An 18167-nucleotide genomic window follows, 5' to 3' on the forward strand; every position below is an offset into this window, starting at 1 on the left:
TGGAGAGGTTGGGGCAAAGGGCCTGTTTTCATCACTCCATGACACAACATACTTTACATTGAGAAGTGAATTTAGAAGCTACTAATTAATCAGCCTGTTGCCACTATAAACTCGCACTTGTAAACATGTAATCTCCACACCCTCTCAGTCCGAGATATTTGTTTCCATCTGCTGCATGGTAGGTTTAACAAGCCATTGGATAAAATGAACTGCATTCCAAATGCAATTTACACAAATGACCAGCGTTACTGATGCATCATTTCAAATCTAAACAAAATAACGCGCGTGAATTTATCACCAGCTGTGAAACAGCAGTAAAAATTAAATTAAAAAAATCAGTAACCTTGATAATGCATTGTGTTTTCATGTTATAACAGTTTACATCCTTCAACTGGTAATTAAATAGATCAATTTGATATAGATTTCAGACGTCATTGATCTGCAAGATGTTTTGTGACCATATGTAAGCACTCTTTTGTTTGGCATTGATATAGCTTTTAAAAAAATGTATTGAACTTTGTTTTGTTTGTCTTATGATGTTATCTTTTGGGTTCTGTGTCTACAGATCTGTAATGTTGCTACAGGTAGAAATTTCATTGCTCCATTCCAGTCCGTGTGACAATTAAACGTGCTTGACTCTGTACAGATGTGTACAGATGTGGGAAACTCACCCAGCACAGACAGATAGGCCCCCGCACGGACTGACGGGACGCTGCTGCTTCGGAGCACAGCTTCACACTCGTAGTGGCCCGTGTCTCGCGCTTTCAGGTTGAGGATGGTCAGTTTCCGGTGGTGGTCACTCACTCCACTTCTCAGCGGTATCCCATCCTTCTTCCAACTGATATTCAGCTTCATTAATGGCCTGGACAAAAACAAGACAGAGGTTTCACGCGCTCGTGATCTGGGGAGCTTACCACTATTCTCTTTGGAGAACTTCCTTTGCAATTAAACATTAATTGATTAAAATTTCCAGTCAATATTGTCCCTCAGATATCACATAAATGCTGATGTTGCGATGGATGTCCATCTCCAACATAAGAAGACACAAAGTGCTGGAGTAACTCAGTGCATTGTGTTTTGTTTTGTAAATCAGCACCTGCAGCACCTTGTTTCTTCATCTCCAGCATGCCTTCCTTCAGCTCCTTTGGACAGCACAGTGGTGCGGTTGGTAGAGCCGCTGCCTCACAGTGCCAGAGACCCGGGTTCGATCCTGATCTCGAGTGCTGTCTCTGTGTGGGGTTTGCACGTTCTCTCTGTGACCACATGGGTTTCCTCTGGGAGCCCCGGTTTCCTCCCACATCCCAAAGACATGTGGTTTGAGGGTTAATTGGCCTCTGTAAATTGCCCCTAGTGTGTAGGGAGTGGATGAGAATGTAGACAATAGGCAACAGACAATAGGTGCAGGAGGAAGCCATTCGGCCCTTCGAGCCAGCACCGCCATTCAATGTGATCATGGCTGATCATTCTCAATCAGTAGCCATTCTCAATGTGGGATAACATAGAACATGTGTGAATGGGTGATCGATGGTTGGCATGGATTCGGTGGGCATATGGACCTGTTTGCATGGTGCATCTCTAAACTAGACTAAAGTAAACTACATTAAACTAAGGCATCTCAGTCTCCACGAGAGACTAATGGTTTTTTTCCCTCTTGTTAACAATAATTATTTGAGGAGAGAGAAATGAATGACTCTACAAGAATAGCCAAATTCTTTGCATGTGTGCTTGGTGGGAGGTCTGTCTTTCTTTTACACATACTAAGATGATAAATGTTTAAGTAAGAGACAATAAAGTGAGTCAGTAAATGCTCTGGCCTACACTTGGTGCCAATTCGAGATCAACACGGGGTGAACGTTGCAGATGATGGAAAACACACAGGCAACAAAGAGACAGAAGGAACATTTGACTTGAGGGGGTAGCGGGTTAGCTGAGAGAAAATTAGTTTAAAACTAATTAATTAAAGATCTCATTAGCATTCCATCTGTATTACGCGATGCCCTAATGACAAAAGAACTATTGCGGGCTTTGCTGCAAGCACAGCATTGTGCCAAAGGCACCAAACCTCACGTGGCAAAGGAGAGGCTCGGGACAAAATTAATGCAATGTGCATCAACATGTAACAGCCTTGAGAGGTAACAATGTGCTCTGATGTTTCGACCCCGAGTAGATGCCATTTTGTAACAGGTTAAATGTACAAACCAACCTCCCTTCCATTGACTCCATCTACACTTCACGCTGCCTCGGCAAGGCCACCAGCTTAACCAAGGATGAGTCTCACCCAGGCCACTCCCTCTTCTCCCCTCTCCCATCAGGCAAGAGGTACAGAAGTGTGAAAACATACACCTCCAGATTCTGGGACAGTTTCTTTCCAGCTGTTATCAGGCAACTGAGCCATTCTATCAACAAGGGCGGCACGGTAGCACAGCGGTAGAGTTGCTGCTTTACAGCGAATGCAGCGCCGGAGACTCAGGTTCGATCCTGACTACGGGTGCTGCACTGTAAGGAGTTTGTACGTTCTCCCCGTGACCTGCGTGGGTTTTCTCCGAGATCTTCGGTTTCCTCCCACACTCCAAAGACGTACAGGTATGTAGGTTAATTGGCTGGGTAAATGTAAAAATTGTCCCTAGTTGGTGTGCGGGGATCGCTGGGCGGCGCGGACTTGGTGGGCCGAAAAGGCCTGTTTCCGGCTGTATATATATGATATGATATGATATGAACTAGAGACCGGTTCTGAGCTACAATCTACCTCATTGGAGGCACTCGGACTATATTCAGTCTGACTTCACTGGACTTTATTTTACATTAAACGTTATTCCCTTTATCGTGTATCTGGACACTGTGGATAGTTTGATTGTAACCCTATATTGTCTTTCCTCTGATAGCACGCAACAAAAGCTTTTCACTGTACCTCTGTACACTTGACAATAAACAAAACTAAATTAGAATACAAAATTATAAACAGAGCATCTTGTGTAGGCACAGGTCCAAAAGGTACAGCACAGAATATTAAATACAAATCATGAAAAAGTTTAGAACAACTTTCCAAACTTTGTTTTATGTTTAGATACAGAATGGAAACAGGCCCTTCGGCCCACCGAGTCCACACTGACCATCGATCACCCGTTCACACTAATTTAATGTTATCCCACTTTCTCACACATTCCCTCCACACCAGGGGCAATTAAAGAGGCCAATTAACCCACAAACCCGCATGTCTTTGGGATGGGGGAGGAGATCGGAGCGCCCGGAGGAAACCTACGTGGTCAGGGAGGAAGTACGAACTCCACACGACGTCGGGATCGAACCCGGGTCTCTGGTGCTACGAGGCAGCAGCACTAACTGCTGCTGTGCCACTTTGCCACATCTCTTTTTATCAGGTGTATTATTAAGAAAGGCGATTGAATTTTGCATTGTCCTTTTCATTGACAAACTAAGAACTTTGTGGTGTAATGGCGAGGTTTGCCGTTCCTGTCGTTCTTTAACAAGCAATCTTACTGGATTCAGAGCAGGCATTTCACGACATGGAACTTGACACTTTTGCTTTTTGTCCAAAGAGAAAATTTGGAGATAAAGCAATCTTATATCAAAGTTTACCAGTTTGAATCTTCATCCCATGGTGGAAATGTCAAGGACTAGAGGACCTATGTATCAGGTGAGAGGGTTAAAGTTTAAAGGAGAAGTGCAGAGGGTGGAACGTGCCTGGAACACGTTGCTAGGGGTGGTGGAGGCAGATACAATTGTGGTATTTAAGAGGCTTTTGGATAGGCATGTGGATATGCAGGGAATGCAGGGTGGAGAAATTAGTTTAACTCGGCATCATGTTCAGCACAGACATTGTGGGCCGAAGGGCCTCTTCCAATACTGTACTGTTCTATCTTTAATGCTGTTCTAAGATTGTGCTGCGGACGTCTGTTGACTATGAACTGAACGTATAATGATTGTTTCATGCCTCATTTAAGTAGCTTGTTTGATGTCTTTGTAGGGCAATCTCTTGCAGTGGCACCCACGCGAGGTTTTCAGTACAAAATAACTAATTACTGGAAACCTGGTAAGTTTGGATTAGTGGCAAGATCATTCAGCAAGTCTGATCTTCTGTCTCTTGATGTTGGGAACTGGCTGCATGACAACAATTCATTCTTTAGAAATAACATATAAAACGGGCTTCACCTGCCAGATATACTAACTTGAAGTTTTCATTTATGTCAAGAGAAAAATAAACAATATAGAATACAGAACAGTACAACACACAAAACAGTCCCTTCAGCCGACAAGGCCTGTGCTGAACATAATGCTAAAATAAACTAATCTCCTCTGCCTGCACATGATCCATATCCCTCCATTCCCGACGTATCCATGTGCCTACTTAAAGCCACTTAAATTCCATCGGTGTATCTGCCCCCACCACCAGTGGTCCCTTGGCTGTGAGTTCCATGCCCCCACCAGCCTCTGCATAAAAAACTTGCCCCCCATATCTCCCTTAAACTGAGCCCCTCTCACCTTCTAGTTATGCTCTTTAGTCTTTGACATTTCACCCCTGAAAGGTTCTGACCCTCTAATGATTTTATATACCAATTATGTCTCCCCTTAACCTCTGATGTTCCAGAGAAAACTATTCCAGTTTGTCCAACCTCTCCCCTTAGCCGAAACCTGTAATCCAGGCAGCATTGAACATTACATGAACATTTTAAACCCGTTGCATTTAAAAAATGTGCATCGGCCAAATGTTCAGTGCGTTTTTGTGCCTGCGTGCCACTATACATGTGTGCAACTAAAGAAAATGAAACAGAGTTGAAAAAGGTAGAACAGGCTTTCAGAGTATGAGATCTTCACCAGGTGCTCTGATAATGAGAGAAGTAACTTTAAAGGGGAATTGTAGCTTCACAACAAGAGTTTGAGGCGTGCCCGCAGTAGTTATACCGAGCATTTCATAACACAGTCATGCTAGGTGGTGGTGCGCCCTACTTTGTTTGTTTATTATTGTCGCATGTTCCGAGGATCAGAGGAATAAATTTGTTTGCGAGCTATCCAGTCAAAGGAAAATTATACATGAACACAATCAAACCATCCACAGTGCAAAGATGAAGGATAAAGGGTACAACATTTAGAGCAAAGATATAACATTGGAGCTTGATAAAGTCCGATTAAAGAAAGTTCAACAGTCTGCAATGAGGTAGATGGGAGGTCAGGACCGCTCTCTAGCTGGTGAGAAGATGGTTCAGTTGGGGAACGCTGGCAGCTTTGGGTGCAAACTCTGGCATTCACTCCTGCAATGGTGTTTGTAATCAAAAATTGAAAACTTTCAATGCACTGTGAACAGAACATTCAAAAACCGACATGGAAAAACTCCATCAAACATGGAAGTATCAGCTTACAATTTAGAGCAAAATGAATTGTTGGATGGGGATAAGGACTGGTCAGGGCAGGTAAATGTCAAGTGTAAATATCTGATCCCTGGGTTGATGAATGCATGAATCAGGAAGCCCTGGGACACCCGAGAGATCGCGCTCTCATATTGCTTTCACATTGCGTGTGTGGGGAAGTATCAAAGCCTGCACACCGTGCCTGCCTGACATGTGTAGAATCAACTCTTTAGTAGCTTGTCATCGCAATCACTGCAACCAGAATGAATGAATGAATGAATGAATGAATGAATGAATGAATGAATGAATGAATGAATGAATGAATGAATGAATGAACCCGTATGAGGGTGGTGGCCTTACATGATGATACTGTGCCATTATTGAGAGAATGTTCCCAACCAGTGCAGCCTAAAGAACATCAGACAGCTGGGAATCTGAGGTTCCGCAAGAAAATAGTTTCCTGATTTAACAGAACCCAACCTTTCCAACTTCATCAGCCTGTCAGCTACAGGGAGGCAAGGCTAATGAATCAAATACAAGGGGTTAAATATGCATGGAGTTCAATGCAAGCTGAGTGTCCACGGGTCGGGGAATGACTGCTGAGCCGTATCTATTCCAGCATTATCCTAGCATGCTCCGGCACACAACTTGGTTCAGTTTATTATTGTCACATGTCACACATAAGCTTTTTTCATTGTGTACTATCCAGTCAGCAAAAAGTCTAAATGTGTAGGATGGAACGGCTGATGCTGGTTTAAACCAAAGATAGACTCAGAAATGTCAGCTTTTCTTTTTCTCCAGAGATGCTGTCTGACCCGCTGAATTACTCCAGCTTTCTGTGTCTCTCTTCAGCGAAAAGCCAAACATGATTACAATCAAGCCATCCACAGTATACAGATACAGGATAAAGGGAATAACATTTAGTGCATGATGAAGTCCAATTAAGTCCAATTAAAGATAGCCCAAGGGTCTCCAATGCGATAGGTGGTAAGGCGGGACCGCTTTCTAGTTGGCGATAGGATGGTGCAGTTGCCTGTTAATAACTGGGAAGAAACTGTCCCTGAATTTGGAGGTGTGCGTTTTCACACATCTGAACCTGATGGGAGACGGGAGAAGAGGGAGTGACCAGGGGGAGACTGGTCCATTATTCTGCTGGCGGCCTTGCCGAGGCAGCATGAGGTGTAGATCGAGTCGATGGAGGGGAGGTTGGTTTGTGTGATGGCCTGGGCCTGGGCCTGGGCCATCTTGTAGAACATTGAATGAAATGAACTGAAGAAAGAAAACAGGCAGGTGGGCAGATACATTTGGACTGAATGAAAGGGAGAGAGAACCTTCACATGTGTGATCGAAGAGTTCAGACCTAGGACAAAAGAAGGTGCTTCACAACATTTCCTTTGCCCGTTTTGTCACCATGTGAAAGTCTGACTCTTGCGTTAGTAATACCATTATGAAACTAACAACATCTAAGTTAAGACCGATCTTCTTATTCACAAGAGCTTTTACTGCAAATGATCAATTATACCTCCTCGCGAGCTGTAATCAGAAATCTCAATCAAATTATGCTACAAATTTCAAGGGAGCCCTTCCTGACATTTTGCAAACATTAGCTTATTCGTGTTTATAAGACTCTCAATGCCTCAGGGACTGGATTCAAATTGCTACCAGCCTCAAAGTAAACAGTGTAAATCTCTCACCAACATGGCAGCTGTGAGAGCTGGGAGATTGATACAATCCCACAGTGCCCCGTCTCACGGGTTCCTCAGCTAAATAATATTGGTGACTAAGAATAAATAACCGCTGTTTCTTTAATCATAATTGGAAAACTTTATGTCAAGACAGATTCTTCTTGACTGAACATCAATCATTGACTACACAGAATCAACAGAGTTGGAGAAACTGTAAAAAGCTTCAGAAATACTTTTTGCCAATTTCACCCTCCTCTTTGCTTACACTTACCATTCTTTCCTGCTCAATTTAAGCAGCAATATTTGAAGATTGGTCAATCAGTTCTTCTTCAAATAAAGGTACAGTCTGGTAGATCCCACAATCTATTTTTCATGAAGAACTTGCAGTAGTGTAAGACTGAAATTCTACTGTGCAATATGTAATTGCAAGACTAGTGAATAGTTAATAGTGTTAAGGGCCTGTCTCACTTTGGCGATTTTACGGCGACTAGGCTGTCGCCGACCGTTCTCCGGGTGTCGCGGGCATGATCGTGAGGAGTCTTCATTGAATCGTAGCGGATCTCGGTGCGTTGCAGAAAAATTTACCTGCTAGAAATTTCTTGGCGACAGCTGGCTTGTCGCCAGGTATCGTAGCTTATTGCGGGCGCTGCCACATGCTGTCCCCAGGTTTGCTAGGTTGTCGCAGATGCATTTAGAAGCACGTAATATTAAATTAAGAAAAGGCATTTGAAGATACCAGATGATAGTTTTGTTTAACCAATTTATTTACCGTCAGGACATTTGACAGGTTGATTGGAGGCGACAGTTTGACGGTCAGGTAAGCGTGGGAATTTCGCGATGTTTCCGAAGACGGTGTAATCTCTTAGCCAGGTGCTAGTTTCACAAAAAAAGTAACTTGTATCGACCTGACTCGGCATTGTCGTGGTCATTGTCGTAGGGTAAAAGTAAATTTTGGCGATCTGCTACGACTTTGACAGTCGCCGGCAGTCGCCTTAAAAATCGCGTAACTCGGACAGGCCCTTTATTGAACGAGATGTGAAATTTCATTGAGGATTGTCAGAGTAAGATTGCCTGTCAAATGAGGAGAACTGGTCTCCATAGACTTTGGTGTTCCTACATCATGGTCCCATTACTTGATGAGCCAACATTGAAGAGACTCCAGCATTGAGGTACAAAGGAATCTTGGGGTCCAAGTCCATAACTCCCTGAAAATGGCACCATACACTGATGAGCCAAAACATTATGACCACCTGCCTAATATGCTGCTGGGCCTCCGTGCGCCGCCAAAACAGAGCCGACCCACCGAGGCATGGACTCTACAAGACTCCTGAAGGTGTCCTGTGGAATCTGGCACCAAAACATTAGCAGCAGATCCTTCAAGTCCTGTAAGTTACGAGGTGGAGCCGCCGTGGATCGGACTTGTTGATCCAGCACATCCCACAGATGCTCAATCGGATTGAGATCTGGAGAATTTGGAGGCCAGGGCGATACCGTGAACACTTCATCATGTTCCTCAAACCATTCCCGAACAATGTGTGCAGTGTGGCAGGGCGCATTATCCTGTTGAAAAAGGCCACTGCCATCAGGGAATACCATTGCCATGAAGGGGTGTACCTGGTCTGCAACGATGTTTAGGCAGGTGACACGTGTCAAATTGACGTCCACATGAATGGCCAGACCCAGGGTTTCCCAGCAGAACATTGCCCAGAGTATCACACTCCCTTCACCGGCTTGTCGTCTTCCCACAGTGCATCCTGGTGCCATCACTTTCCCAGGTAAAAGGCGCACACTTACACGGCCATCCACGTGATCTAAAAGAAAACAGGACTCATCCAACCAGGCGACCTTCTTCCACTGCTCCAAGGTCCAGTTCCGACGCTCGCGCTCCCAATGTAGGCGCTTTCGATGGTGGACAGAGGTCATCATGGGCACGCTGACTGGTCTGCGGCTACACAGCCCCATAGGCAGCAGAGTGTGATGCACTGTGTATTGTGACACATTCCTCCCATGACCACCATTAAAGTTTTCTGTCTCTTGTGCCACAGTAGACCTTCTGTCAGTTCGGACCAGACGGGATAGCCTTCGTTGCCCTCGCGCATCGATGAGCCTTGGGCGCCCAACACCCTGTCACAGGTTTGTAGTTTGTCCCTCCTTGGACCATTGTCGGTAGGTACTCACCACTGCTGACCAGGAGCACCCCACAAGCCTTGCCGTTTCAGAGATGCTCTGACCCAGTCATCTGGCCATAACAATTTGGCCCTTGTCAAAGTTGCTCAGGTCTTTACTCCTGCCCATTTCTCCTGCATCCAACACATCAACTTCAAGAACTGACTGCTCACTTGCTGCCTAATATATCCCACCCCTTGACAGGTGCCATTGTAACAAGATAATCAATGTTATTCACTTCACCTGTCAGTGGTCATAATGTTTTGGCTCATCGGTGTACGTAGATAGAATAGAAGAGATGGAATATGGTATGCGTGTCTTTATTGGTCGGGACATTGTGTATGAGTCAGGAAACCATGATACAGCTTTGTACAACGTTTTTTGGAGTATTGCGTACTGCTCTGGTCGATAGACTTCAGGGATACAGCATGGAAACAGGCCCTTCAGCCCACTGAGTCTGTGCTGACCAGAGATCACCCTGTACACTAGCACTATCCCACACCCGGGACAATATACAATTTACAGGAGCCAATTAACCTACAAACCTGTACACCTTTGGAATGTGCAAGGAAAACAGAGCACCCAGAGAAAATCCACCTGGTCACAGGGAGAACATACTAACTCCATGCAGACAGCACCCTTAGTCACGATCAAACCCAGTTGTCGGATGCTGTAAGGTAGCAACTCTACTGCTGCACCACTGTGTCACTCAAAATGGCCGCACCATTACAGGAATTATGGAAAGGATGCAGAAGAGGTTGATGAGGATGAAGCTTGGATTAGAGGGTATCAGCTACAGGGAGAAGTTAGACAGACTTGGTTTGATTTCTCTAGAACACCGGAAGTTGAGGTGAGACATGACAGAAATCTGTAAAATCACGAGAGGCATTGATAGGCTTGGCATTCAGAACCTTTTTACCCACGGGTGAAAACATCAAATGTGTGAGAAGGAATTGCAGATGCTGGTTTAAACCGAAGATAGACACAAAAAGCTGGAGTAACTTCAGCGGGACAGGCAGCATCTCTGGAGAGAAGGAATGGGTGACCTTTAGGGTCGAGACCCTTCTTCGAGTATCAAATACTAGATTTAAGGGATACAAGATGCTAGAGGGACGAAGTTTAAAGGAGAGATGTAGAACAGGTTTCTTTATACAGAGGGTGGTGGGTGCCTGGAATGTGCTGCCATGGGCGGTGGTGGAGGCAAAAATGATCGTGGTGTTTAGGCACATGGATATGTAGGGAGTTTAGGGATATGGATTATGTGCAGGCAAATAAGAGTTGGTCTTGGCATCATGTTTGGCACAGACATTGTGGGCTGAAGGGCCCGATACTGCGCTGGACTGTTCCATGTTCTATGTTCTGACACAGCAACGTGGTACACTAATTCAACGTGAATAATTCAACAGTTCTGAATACCTCACCTGTAAGGTGAAGTAATTTGTGCTCAGTAGATTGAACGATGAAAATCTCATGAGTAATAAATTAAACTTTGTCCATCACTAAACAGCATCACAGCAAGTTCTTTAATGTACCATAAAGATTAATATTGTTATAAATTAACTATCCCCAGATAATGTAATTAAAATTAAATTTAGCATTATTTTTTCGCATTTTTCTCCCCGAGGAAATTCCTGCTGACTGTGAATGCAACAATTAATCCTCAAGTCAGGAGTGCCATCTTTGCCAGTCCCATAAACAGGTACATTGGTGCCAGATACATTCTGTCTGCACTGCAGTGCAGACACACCTCGTTACAGTGATGGGTTCCACTGGTAAACCGGTGATCATCACGAATGGTTGATGAGATCAGGTCATTTTCCATTTCCCAAATTACTTACAGATATTTTAATAACCTTTTTTAATGCCTGGGGCTGGTTGAGATTCACCTTCTCCTCCCCCTGTCCTTCACTCTCGCACACTCTCTGGTGCTATATGATTAAATTCAAAACCAAAGAGCATTGGAAATGTGCTAACAATGTTGAATTTTACTGCCCTAGGGCCGTCTTAACGCATGGGCCTGATGGGCACTTGCCCGGGGGCCCATGAGCATAGGGGCCCCATGCTGATCTGTGTATGTTAAGTGACTTGCAATAAATAAATACTACTTTAAAAATGTAGGTTCAATAAGTGCTTTTTTCGCAACATTTTCGGTCCCTAAGTGTTTCTCACAGCGATCTGTAAGTGCTTTTCGCAACAACGTAGCACCCTAAGTCCATCGCTAAGTGCTTTTCGGTAAGTGCTTTTCGCCGGCATGACAGGGGGGGGCTGGTAGGGAAAGGGGGGTGGGGGAGAGTAACGGTAGGGGCCCCAGTACACTGCTTTGCCCGGGGGCCCATAATGCTGTAAAACGGCCCTGGTACTATCTGTGTGGAGTTTGCACGTTCTCCCTGTGACTGTGGGGGTTTCCTCCAGATGCTCCAGTTTCCTCTCACATCCCAAAGACGTGCAGGCTTGTAGGTTAACTGGCCTCTGTAAATTGCCCCTGGTGCGTAGGGAGTGGATGGGAAAGTGGAATAACATAGAAGCTGTGTGAAGGGGCAATCGACTGTTGGCATGGACTCAGTGGACCGAAGAGCCTGTTTCCATGTTGTATCTTTCAATCAATATTTCAATGTCTAGTTGTAATTTGTGTCCAGGCATTATGTACTTGCACACAAATGTCTGGGCTGACTTCATCAGTATGCTGTCAATACTGCCTGCCTCGTGTTTTAACATGGTCTTGTGAAAAGGTTAACGAAACTTGTGTGATTGTTTTTCAAACCCATGTGTGACTTTCACCTCTCTGTTCAAACAAGGAGAAATTAAAGCAGGGATTTTTGTGGAATACATCCTTTGCCAATCCACTCCACCTAGACTTAACCTTCAACTGTTTGAGAAATCCTGACTAAAGGAAACGACACAGAGAGACAAGGCATTCCCCTTGGTACCTGCAAGAATGTATTTGTTCATCTGGCTCCACAAAGAAAAAGAGAAAGTGCATCCTCTTCACCCCTTCTTTCTGCCAGTTTTGGACTGGTGATAACACGTCCGGTAATCGACCGTGACCTTGTTGGTTGGGTATCAGGTGAAACAACAGTGGGTATCCATTTGCCTCACAGGGACTGACGGACACATTGAAAAGAACTATTAGAAAGTCCACATTCTGCCTGGCCACACGCACACTGCAGGAACAGCACCTCCTGTTCCTCTTGGGTAGTCACAATCCAACGATATGAACAATGAGTTATTCAATTTTAGGTAACCACATAACCTTTCCCCTCTCCTTTCTTCCCCCACCCTCCCATCTTCCCTTCTTTCCCACCCCTATCTTCCCACCTGGACTCACGCCTATCTTTCCCTTCCACCTACATTCCATCCTCTAACTTCACAATTTGCAACCCTTCAATCCTCTTGTCTCGTATCTTCCATCTTTCCTTTTCTGACCTTTGTCCAACCATTTGCCAAACAAAAGCCCTCCTCACTTGCATCCACATTACCTACCAGGCTTCGTCAGGACACTCCTCTCTTCCAGCTTTCTTACCCCCCCCCCCTACATTCAGTCTGAAGAAAGGCCCCAACCCGAAAGGTCACCTATCCCTGTTCTCCAGAGATCTCCTGAGTTACTCCAGCACTTTGTGTCTTCCTTCTATCTCGATGTTAGGCTTAGAACCAAGGGACAAACAAGGAATGCCCAGATAGAAAGCTTCCTCTGGGCAAATGCATTCAACCTCGTCACAAAGAAACTAGGGAAATTGTGCAGTAAAATGTAAGATATAGAACGATCATACCTAACTAGTCATTTTCCTTCAACATAGATCGAACAGTACAGTAAGAACAGGTTCTTCAGCCCACAAAGTCTGTGATGATCATGATGCCATTCCCTCCATATCCATGCGCCTGTCTAAAATTCTTTCAAACGCCACCATTTAAAAACATTTTTTTTTTTTAGATTTTAGAGATACAGCGCGGAAACAGGCCCTTCGGCCCACCGAGTCCGCGCCGCCCAGCGATCCCCGCACATTAACACTATCCTACACACACTAGGGACAATTTTTACATTTACCCAGTCGATTAACCTACATACCTGTACGTGTTTGGAGTGTGGGAGGAAACCGAAGATCTCGGAGAAAACCCACGCAGGTCACGGGGAGAACGTACAAACTCCGTACAGACGGCGCCCGTAGTCAGGATCGAACCTGAGTCTCCGGCGCTGCATTCGCTGTAAGGCAGCAACTCTACCGCTGCGCCACCGTGCTGTACCACAGGTTTCTGCCTCCACCTTAAGATTGGACGTGTGCACTGAGCTCAGGACCCGGTGGTAGGAGAGGTACCCTAGCTCGAGGTACTTACACAGAGGGTGTTAGATGAGCTACTGCTGGATCGCTGCGGGCACACCTCCATGCATGGCTACATTCATAATTAGAACATTTTATAAAATATAATGCACATTGCCATCAGTTCACGCTGCAGCTTGGAGTCACCACCAAACTGAGTTACATTTGGATTCTGTAGAGCTGACGATTGATGAAGTGCATCTCAACTGAAACAAATTCATTGCAATCCTTGCCTATGACACTTAAGCACCTCTCACATTGTTGAAATGTGTCATTATTTTGCCATCATTTCTGACAGCTCTTTGTAAAAGGATGAATGGGACTTAAGTGGTGAGCATAAGGTAATAATTTTCAGTCTGTTGAAACAAGGGAAACCAAGACAAAGATCTATTGGGTTGTACTTTCACTCCCACAGAAATGACAAATGCCATCGTAAGGAAAGAGGGTTAGAGTGCTTTTTCCTTTGCCGTCTCCATCACACCCAGGTTACAGACACTGACCAGATGCAAACAATGATGTCACAATGCCAGGGCATGTAGGTTGGAAAGAGAGGGCTCTATTCTCAAGAAATATGAAGAATAAAAGTGCAGAACAGAAGTCAAACATTCTGAAAGGGTTTCCAGCAGCAGGCAAAGAGGAACTCTTTCCACATGCGTGAAGGTGGGAGATCAAGTCTACGTCATAAAAGTAGAAGCAAAGAACTGCAGATGCGCAAAGAGCTGAGTTAACTCAGCGGGCCAGGCAGCACTTCTGGAGGACATGGATAGGTGACGTTTCGAGTCGAGATCCTCTTCCGTCTGAGTCTGAACCCAAAGTGTCACCTGTCCACGTTCTCCAGTGATGCTGCCTGACCAGCTGCACTCCAGCACTTTGTGTTCTTTATGGGTCATAAAAATATGTCAGGAATGAAACGTGCTATGAATACAACAGGTGATTGCACACCTGGAGCAACGTCAGCAATGCAGTGTCCAGTCCATGGGTGGTGCCCACTGATCTGAAACGTGGCTCTTGTGGGAACTGGGGTGGGAACGTGTGTGAACGGGGTACAGTGAGGGACATGGGCAGGTGTGGTTGAGACCTGGGCACGTGTGTGGGTGGAGACATGGGCAGGTGTGTGGGTAGGTGGGGAGATGGACAGGTGTGTGGGTTTGGACCTGGACAGGTATTGGGTGGGTGGGGACATGGGCAGGTGTGCGGGTGGGTGGGTGGGTGGGGACATGGGCAGGTGTGTGGGTGGGTGGGGATGACAGGTGTGTGGGTGGGGGGACGGACAAGTGTGTGGTGACAAGGACAGGTATGTGGGGGGGGACATGGACAGGTGTGTGGGGCATGGGCGGGTGTGTGGGTGGGGATGAACAGGTGTGTAGGAAGGGGACGGACAGGTGCGTGGGTGGGGGACGGACAGGTGTGTGGGGACATGGACAGGTGTGTGGCTAGGTGGGGACATGGGCAGGTGTGTGGGTGGGTGGGGACATGGGCAGGTGTGTGGGTGGGGATGGACAGGTGTGTGGGTGGGGACATGGGCAGGTGTGTGGGTGGTGGGACTGAGAGATGTGTGGATGGGGATGAACAGGTGTGAGGGTGGGGAGGACAGACAGGTGTGTGGGTTGGGGAATGGACAGGTGTATGGGTGGGGACACGCACAGGAGTGTGGGTGGAGGGATGGACAGTTGTGTGGGTGAGTACATGAATTATGTCGGTGACCCACCTGAGATTAATTCTGAATGAATGGGAGATTTGTAAAGATTAGTTAAGCAGAAGAAAATATTCAATTTTGGATGTGGTCGGCTCTAAAATAATGTCATTGATGTCCAAAATAATTCGAGCACCACACTGAAGGCCTTGGCAACCAGGCATTTTGCACAACAGTCTTTGTGAGTATTAGAGAACAGTCAACAGTACAGCACAGGAAAGGCCCACAAGTCTGTGCCGAACATGATGCCAAGACTATCTCTTATCTCCCTGCGCATAACCCATGTCCCTACATTCCCTGCATATCCATGTGCTTATCCAAAAGCCTCTTAAAATCCACTATTGTATCTGCCTCCATCACCACCCCAGGCACCGACCACCCTCTGTGTAAAAAGGCTGTCCCACACAACTCCTATAAATTTTGCCCCTCTCACCTTTAAGCTATGCCCTGTAGTATTTGATTTCATCAGTCTTTATTAATTCAAAACATCCAAACTTCCTATCATAGACATAGAGTTACTCAACGGGACAGGCAACATCTCTGGAGAGAAGGAATGGGTGGACGTTTTGGGTCAAGACCCTGCTTCAGACTCCAAAACGCCACCCATTCCTTCGCTCCAGAGATGCTGCTTATCCTGTTGAGTTATCCAGCAATTTGTGTCGACCTTCAGTGTAAACCAGCATCTACCGTTCCTTCCCTCAAACTTCCAATCATTTAAACTCTGCATGCCATTCCCGAAGAGGAGCTATTGTACTTGTGCACAGTATGTTATGACCGGGTAGTAAACAAAACAAGCATTTCAGTGTACCTCTCTACTGGTGACAGTAAACTAAACGAAAGCAAACACACTTCAAACAGTTATGCTTCTCTCTTGTCCATTGTCCAGCAGGCATGTGCTTCTGAACAGAACCAGGGAACAGACCTTTCATTGTCCATTGGATGTTTGGGTTTGGCTTCTCTTTATCAGACTGGTCCCAAGATTCAAGGTTTCATTTTGTAAAGCAGCAAGAAACTAATCAAGCTGAGAGAGCAATTCTGATTTGTCTAGAAACCCGGAGTTTCTGTTCCCGTGCTCTCCAGAGATCGGCACCACTTTCTAGCTCGGGCTTGACACCTGAAGCTTTTGATTGCCACAGTAACAGGGCAGGTGCAGGAGGGGCAACGGGAACGGCATGCAGTAACGAGTAATTCTGCCGTGAGTTATTCTGCAACTCACCCAATTATGATACTGCACCTGTGGGTTTTTTTTGTAGTTTGTAATTTGTCGGTGATTCCAAAAGCAATTAATATGATTCATGAAAACAATTTCAAATTACTATTGCAACAGTGTTAAAACTGTGAAATATGTGATACTTTTGACCAGAACAGATTATTTGAAACTGTACAAGCAATGTCTTCGCAACAAAAGAAGGGTCCAGACCCGAAACGTCACGTATTCATGTTCTCCACAGATGCTGCCTGACCCATTGAGTTACTCCAGGACTCTGTGTCTTTATGACTGGAGAGTCATAGAGTCATACAGCATGTAAGCAGGCCCTTCAGCCCCACTTAACAATGCTGACCAACACCACACTAGTCCCACCAATCCAAAAGTCTTTAACATCGTTCTTTGGAATAGAAGTTTTGCTAATATTCTGCTCATTGAGCACATCTACAAACCTTGCTTTTCACGGTAAACCAGCAGTTTCTAAACTGTAGAAAGAGGTTGGTGGGCATGCACTTTGACCAATTATTTCCACGCGAGACGAAGGTGGAAGTCCGAGGCACTGACCTGGAGTTGGCCACACATTCCAGTGTCACCTCCGGATAGCCCAGCACAGCACTGGTGTTTCTGGGTGAGATGATGATAACCGGAGCGATGGGATCTGCAGGAGCACCGGTATCTACAACAGAAAAAGACACAAACAACCCCTGAAAGGAACTATTTTTAAAGGCTGTGTACACTTGAGAATTTGTACTTTTACAAAGGCCAATAAACTCAAACTAGTGCAAACTACTTGATGTCCGGAGCAAAGGTGAAAAAGGAGGTAACTGCACAAAATACTTGATTAGTACGAGTGTCAGGGGTTATGGGGAGAAGGCAGGAGAATGGGGTTGAGAGGGAAAGACAGATCAGCCACGATTGAATGGCAGAGTAGACTTGATGGGCTGAATGTCCTAATTCTGCTCTTATAACTTAAGAATATCCACAATGATTCAACTTTAATCTTTAAACAGGAAATACTTCACTTTTAATGTGTAGGAAGGAACTGCAGATGCTGATTTAAGTCTGAAGAAGGGTCTCGACCTGAAATGTCACCTATTCCTTTTCTCCAAAGATGCTGTCTGACCCGCTGAGTTACTCCAGCTTTTTGTGTCTATCTTCATTTTTAATGGAGTGTTTTCTTCAAAAATGACTGAAATGAAACGGACATGATCCCAGCATTAAACAGAAAAAACTGATTTCAATGCGGCGTTAAGAGATTTGTTATGCATCTCTAGAAGGCATCGTTGCCCGGTAACCCAGTATTGGTTCTCTGGTGTGAGATTTTCCTGTGCTCTCCTTTCGGCATCCAATCCACTCAAATGGAATCAAAGCAGTCTTGCCCCCAAAATTCATCTCCAGTGAGATTTTCACCAAGAGAGACACAAGAAACTGCAAACGCTGGAATCTTGAGCAAAATACAAAGTGCTGGAGGAACTCAGAAGATCGGGCAGCATCTGTGGAGGGAATGGATGAATGCTTCGGTTTAGGATCCTTCTTCAGACTGATTTTGAACCCTATCAGTCGAAGAATGAAAGGTGCTATTCACTGACGGAAGAATAGCTGTAAACATGTTTACAGTTGTCACTGCTGCTAGGTCAAGGACAGCAATAGTAAACTCCTCCCTCCCTCCCTCCACCCCTCCCTCCCTCCCTCCCGCCCTAGGAGATAGATTTAAACTTTAACATGTGAATAACTTTAAAAATA

The 18167-nt window shown here is 45.3% G+C and overlaps 1 protein-coding gene across 4 annotated transcripts in view; it reads right to left on the reverse strand.

Annotated features, from left to right (window-relative positions):
* sdk2b (sidekick cell adhesion molecule 2b) overlaps positions 1 to 18167 on the reverse strand; it is a 599240-nt gene that overhangs the window by 213155 nt on the left and 367918 nt on the right. For all 4 annotated transcript variants that reach the window (XM_078401132.1, XM_078401131.1, XM_078401133.1 and 1 more), the window contains exons 6-7: positions 16989 to 17100; positions 672 to 862 (exon numbers count right to left, since the gene is read on the reverse strand). In XM_078401132.1, coding sequence (XP_078257258.1) covers positions 672 to 862; positions 16989 to 17100 — 303 coding nt within the window. The remainder of the gene's footprint in view (positions 1 to 671; positions 863 to 16988; positions 17101 to 18167) is intronic.

The sequence above is a fragment of the Rhinoraja longicauda genome, chromosome 6, assembly GCF_053455715.1.
Source record: "Rhinoraja longicauda isolate Sanriku21f chromosome 6, sRhiLon1.1, whole genome shotgun sequence".
Lineage (NCBI taxonomy): Eukaryota > Metazoa > Chordata > Chondrichthyes > Rajiformes > Arhynchobatidae > Rhinoraja > Rhinoraja longicauda.